This window comes from Halyomorpha halys, unplaced genomic scaffold (genome assembly GCF_000696795.3).
Source record: "Halyomorpha halys isolate HHAL.00 unplaced genomic scaffold, Hhal_1.1 Scaffold100.1, whole genome shotgun sequence".
NCBI classification, from domain to species: Eukaryota; Metazoa; Arthropoda; class Insecta; order Hemiptera; family Pentatomidae; genus Halyomorpha; species Halyomorpha halys.
In genome coordinates, this window is record NW_027112088.1 from 182,277 (window position 1) to 188,227 (window position 5,951).

Here is a 5,951-nt window from a genome sequence, read left to right on the forward strand (position 1 = left end):
TGGAAAATTCGCGATCAAAGGTTTTTGGAAAAATTTTTTCTTCGTTTTTTGAGAGTTCTGTTGCCTCCCCCCCCCCCCAAGAGTTCTAAAAATTATCCTTATTGAACAAATCCCTAATGTTGCCAGGAAAATAGATATACGGTGTTAAAGTTTCAAAATATCATACCTGTTACGAGACGAGAGGTTCCGCGCCTCGAGCTGTTTATATCTGCGCATGCGCTAATAATGCTCGGAGTTGTGCCGAGTAGCGTCGTTTGAAAAAAAACTCACTTACTGACGAGAAGGTATATTGCTGGTTATCTCTCTTGATTCACTAATTTATTCTGCAAGTTGGGAAATTCTCTCACATTAAGTTTTAATGTTTAAAGTTTGAAAAAAAATCAAAATTTTAACTTCTCTTAATTTTACATGGTTGAATATATTATAAAATTAATCAAATTACCATATCTATACAACATTAGTAGAAACCCAAATCTGGCTACACTGGTCAGTATGTATTCGTTTTTGCCTGATCAGTACCCAGAATACAAGTGTGGTGGTTTTCTGTTTGTGGGCTATATTTTCATGTGAAGTTCATACGTAACATAATTTTAGACCCGAAATTGGAATTGTGTGGAAAAGATATTTTCGTCCTCGAGTGAGCCATTCATTCACTATTTACTTTTTCTAGCTTTTTGTTTTGTTCATTTTAATTTTGTTTCATCTGATATCAATTTGAACATAGTTTTAGTGTAATCTGATATTCCTACTAAATTATTATGATTTTTAAAGAAATGTTTATTTGTGAAAATCTTTAGAATTGGTATTTTATTGGTAATAGTCTTCTTGTATCAATAGGTATTATGTTTTTTCTCCACTAATATAAAATGTCTCTGAAACCCAAAAAAGTGGATTTTCAAGAGACATGGGATGTTTTGCAAGAAACAGTGAAAGGGGTAATAACCCTTGGAAATGTGCCACGGGCAACTTGGAATGATAGATTCAGGTAAAATAAACCTTATTATTTATATTAATTTTATTGGCATGAATTTGTGTTCATTTTATTTGTTGGTAGTTCTTATTTTGTCTTCTAGCTAGTCATCATTTTCATGTATAACCTTCACACCTTTTCCTCAAAAATGGCTATTTTTATTTATTTCATTTTTTTCTGGGTAAATCATAAGAAATATCCTTTGCCCTGCTAAATAACTATTTATTATTTAAAATAATGCTGTTAGTTATTGTTTTTCTGGTATTATATGATTATTTTTATATCATTGTCATGTTTTTTACATTATTCAATTATTTTTAGAAGTATTCTTGTTTACATATATTTGACATTGGAGGTAATGAATTTAGAACATTTAGTATTCAGGTCACTATAGTCTATTTGTTTTGCAATGAACTTGCACTTTCTTTTTCATTCACCATTTCCAAACTTACATTATAATTGTTTGACATTTCCAGTGATGTTTATTCACTTTGTGTTGCTTACCCTGAACCCCTTGCTGATCGTTTATACCAGGAAACTAGACTTTTTCTAGATAAACATGTGAAATCTCTTCTTGACAAGGTAATTGTGAGATTTTATTTAATTTTTCTAATTTCAAGTCTTGACATTTATTTTACCTATAGTAATTCTTGCTCATTGAATTTCAGGTGCTTAGAGCTGGTGAACCCAGTTTACTACGTAATTATTATCAAGCATGGATGGAATATAGTCAAGGAATCAATTATCTACATAGGCTTTACTTGTTTGTATTATTAATAATATTATTTAAACATCTAATTATACTATTTTATACCATGGCTAAAAAATTTTCCATTATAATATAGTTAGCAGTTATCAAGTTCTTAAAAGTTGTGGTTATCAGCTCTCAAGATTATTAAAAAGGTTTTGGGTTTGTGAGTCGTGAAGAATATATTCTAATTCAAGTTGAAATTATCATCCTAGTAAATGGAGGATTATGAGCACAAGTTGATAGCTGTGATCTATGCAAAGTTATCAATCTTAAGTAATTCTATAATGTTCCTTTTGAAAGTTGCTTTCATAACTACAGCTTTTAATATTATTATTTATCTTATTTCGTTATTTATTGTAGCTATCAATTTCCACTTTTTCAAAAAGCACAATCAAAATCCCAACAGGTCCTTGACCCATTTGGATCGGAACCTTGCCAAAGAGCATTTATAAGTGCAAGTCATTGATATTTTACTTTAAATGTATGCTAAGGAACTAACAGTATTTTTGTTTTTTAATTATACATATATGTTTGTCAGTTACAAAAATAATCTAGTTATAAAATAGCCTTTCCAGTCTGTTTTATTAACAGTTATATTAAATTTATTTAAAAGATGAATTTGATGTTTTTAAAATCAACCATAACATACTATTTACCTGACTATCTGTAAATACCATATACATAATTCATTAAAACTTAAATGATTCTTCAACAAAAAGAAAATAATTGGAAATTTTCTTAATTTCTTAAATATCTGTGTATTAAACTGTGCATACATGAAATATTAATTAAACTGAACTGTTACTTAATGTTACAAAACTATATTTAATTATATTCATTGAATTATTACTATTAGTATGCTTTTAAAGCTTCGATATTTGGTTTCATGTGTTTGGGTTTTTTAATGATATTCTTTTTATTATTTTGAATTCAAACTTGTCTTTTGTACCAAATAAGTTTTGCTGATATTTCTGTTATGATTGATCATCTCACTTGTATAGTCATAGGTGTTATTCAGTGTTAACCTCCTCAATGCACAGCAAAAGTTGGAAAATAATACAAGTATTGTTTGAGATAATGTTCCCCCATGATCGCAATCTGTTTAAATGATTCTCTTCATTCTTCCTTAAATTGTTTGATCATCTATGCTTATTTATTTCTCATAACTATTTATTGCCTATATCAGGAGATATGTCAGCTTGTACAAGATAATGTTTTGTTTAGGACTACTTATTTTATAAGTGTAAATTATGGTTTGGTAATCTCTTTAATTATCAGCTTAGGCAGTACTAGCATAACTGATACATATATGATACATCTCCTGCTAGATTTTTATATATTTTTTCCCTACTCCATTCGATGTAATAAGTGATTTTAAGATAATGCGTATATTTGAATATACAATACAATGTTATTTAGTAAGCTAGGTGTCAAGATTTTGTGTCTGTTCAAAATACTAAGTTGGTATAGCTACATTCTACGTTGAAGAACAGTTTATTTAATAAGTAATCAGCTTGCCTCAAGGAAAGATATATCCTTTCAGTTTAAGATTAGGCTAGTTTAAATATTGATAGAAACCTAAATGACATTTGATAAGTATCCCATTGAAATTGTGAAAATTGATTAAAGTTGTAAAAATTTAAGAATCCAAATTTTGATTTGCCATTTTTTCACGAATTTACTTCCTGTTGATACCTTGTTTGTCAATATCCATGGTCCTGAGAACCATAAAAACAATTAATAGAATTATATAAACTGTAATGATGCATTGAAATGTAAGGAACAAATGATTACTAGATTAAAAATTCCAAAAAAGACAACACTAAAAGAAGAAATACTGTGGATACTACCTCATCTATCAAATTATAGTTGAACTATTATAATGTTCTCCTTTCACAGAAATCCCATTGACTGCTTGGACTTTAAAGTTGTTGATTTATAGGAAACAATGTTTGACATGGTTCCATTTATTACTAATCTAAGTACCATAAATATAACAAATTACATTAATATAAACCAATTTTGTGTTATATTTTTGAATGAGGAAAATATGGTGAGGTATGTGGTCAGTGATGAACACAAATTACTTCTGCTCTTCGATGACCACACCTCCTACCATCTCCTCATACATAATCAACAGTCAACTATTACTCATCATTATATTTTTATCTTCATTGTTCATTTTCAGATATTTGAATCAGCAACATATTAGGAGGCAAAAGCTTTCGGAAGCAGAAATCATCTATGGAAATATGTTACCAGACTCAGAAGAACAGATGGAAATAGGAGAATTAGGTATTATTTTTATTGCTAAAATTGTTTGATTATGCTGGCACTTAGGTGTAGATTATTTTTGCCATCAGATGGCCATGTGTTGGCAGCAGTGTCCGAGTTGGAGGATAATGATAACTACTCTTCTTTCTGAACATTTGAAATTTATTTTATTTATTTTTTCACTTCCTTGAGACTGGTTATTATTGTTTAAATATTGGATAAAATTTATTTTGTTTATACTAATTAAAAGAGTACTTCCTAACTAATTGTAAAAATTGATTAGTTGATATCTACTCAACCAATATATAAAGATATGGGTTTGAATTAAAAAGGCTATGAGTTACACTATATAGCTTGCATCCCTTCCATGTACTTCTGTATACCCACAGCCAACATGGCATATTAGGATGCATTGCTTTTTTTTTCAAAAGGTCAGCTATCTTCTTCCAATACAGATTTATTTGTTTAGTACTAATTAAGAAATTAAAAAAAAAAAAATAAAGGTTTTTAGTTTCAAGACAAAAAAAAACATTTTTAATAAAATCTCATAAATATACTTCTAATACTAGTCGGAGTAAGATAAATGGCAATCTTAAGAGAAAGTTTTTTATGAAAATTCAGTATTCAATCCCTTTCTGATTATTTAAATAAACATAAGACCTAGATCATAATTAAAGACCACTTGATAGTACATTTATATGGTAATTTTAATCAAAAACAGGTCTGAGTTTATTTTTAAAAAAAGTGTAAAATCAATGCTGTAAAGTGATGTTTTAATTCAATTTTATTGAAAAAGTTGATGTTACATCCCAGACATATCCTACCTTTAATAGGTAATTTCATTTTCATACATACATTTGTTTCTGAGCTTGGCTGTTCACACACACTAACCATTTTGAAATACATGGTTATTTGACCCCATAGCTCAAATTGCCTTGAATCGTTAATTTCCATTGAAAACTAAAGTTTTAAATTTTTCATAATTTATACAGGTAACCTTTTTTTCATTAGTGGAAATAAAATGTTTATTGTGTTGTTCTTTATGATAATCTTGACTGACTCTAATATTATTATGAATTAAAGTTTTATATTTTATATAGGGTTGGAAATTTGGAAAAGAAATATGATAGAACCTCTAAAAGATAGTTTGGTGCGTCTGCTATTAGAAGGAATACATCAAGATCGAATTGGAGATGCACAATCAGTTTCCTCTGATATAATCAAAGGAGTGATCCATTCCTTCGTAGGTGTACAAGAGTATAAGAAGAAAGATAATTTAGAAGTAAGAAAAATATTTTAATATCATAAGTCCTGTATTTAGTTGTAAAACATACTGGGTAAAGAGATACTGTGATGTAATCTTCAGTATTCACAAAAAAAAAAAATTAAATAAACACTTGGTCACTCCACCCTTCCTAATCATAAAAATGTATGTAATTGATGGGCAAAGCCCAGAATAGAGCGAACAGTATATCGGGCACTTTGCTTTACGTTTAATAACTATATACTGATTATTTAATCCATTCAACTAATAAAATTTGGAAGAATTTATTTCTTAAATGAAATTTACAAAGATATAAAAACCTATTGCATATAAAACAATTGGCTATTTGTGTTGAGAACTACAGTTACTGTTTATTCATTATATCAATACAAAAAAAAAAATTTAATAAACGTATAAACTGAAATTTGGGATTGAAACAAAAATAAGTTAATGATATTTAATATTAAAATATATAGAAAATTATGGACTTGCACCTTTAACTGTGGTATAGCAATATTTCAAACTTTACTAGGACTAGGAAATGCCCTCATGGTCTGAAGTATTGTAAGCAATCTTGCGCTGTGTAATTTATGTAATATTATATTCAATTGAAACATTTTGATCGAGTCTGGCACCCGGGATTGCTTTACAAACTCCGTAAATTCTTACCTGCTACATATTTTCTCATCATC

The 5,951-nt window shown here is 28.6% G+C and overlaps 1 protein-coding gene across 1 annotated transcript in view; it reads left to right on the top strand.

Moving 5' to 3' along the window:
- Nucleotides 1–409: 409 nt before the first annotated feature.
- Nucleotides 410–5,951, top strand: part of LOC106677443 (cullin-2) — a gene marked incomplete at its 3' end in the record, with an annotated part of 16,963 nt that continues 11,421 nt past the window's right edge. The window contains 6 exon segments of the mRNA XM_067050055.1: nucleotides 410–637; nucleotides 838–985; nucleotides 1,447–1,552; nucleotides 1,639–1,733; nucleotides 3,910–4,016; nucleotides 5,096–5,277. Coding sequence (XP_066906156.1) covers nucleotides 867–985; nucleotides 1,447–1,552; nucleotides 1,639–1,733; nucleotides 3,910–4,016; nucleotides 5,096–5,277 — 609 coding nt within the window.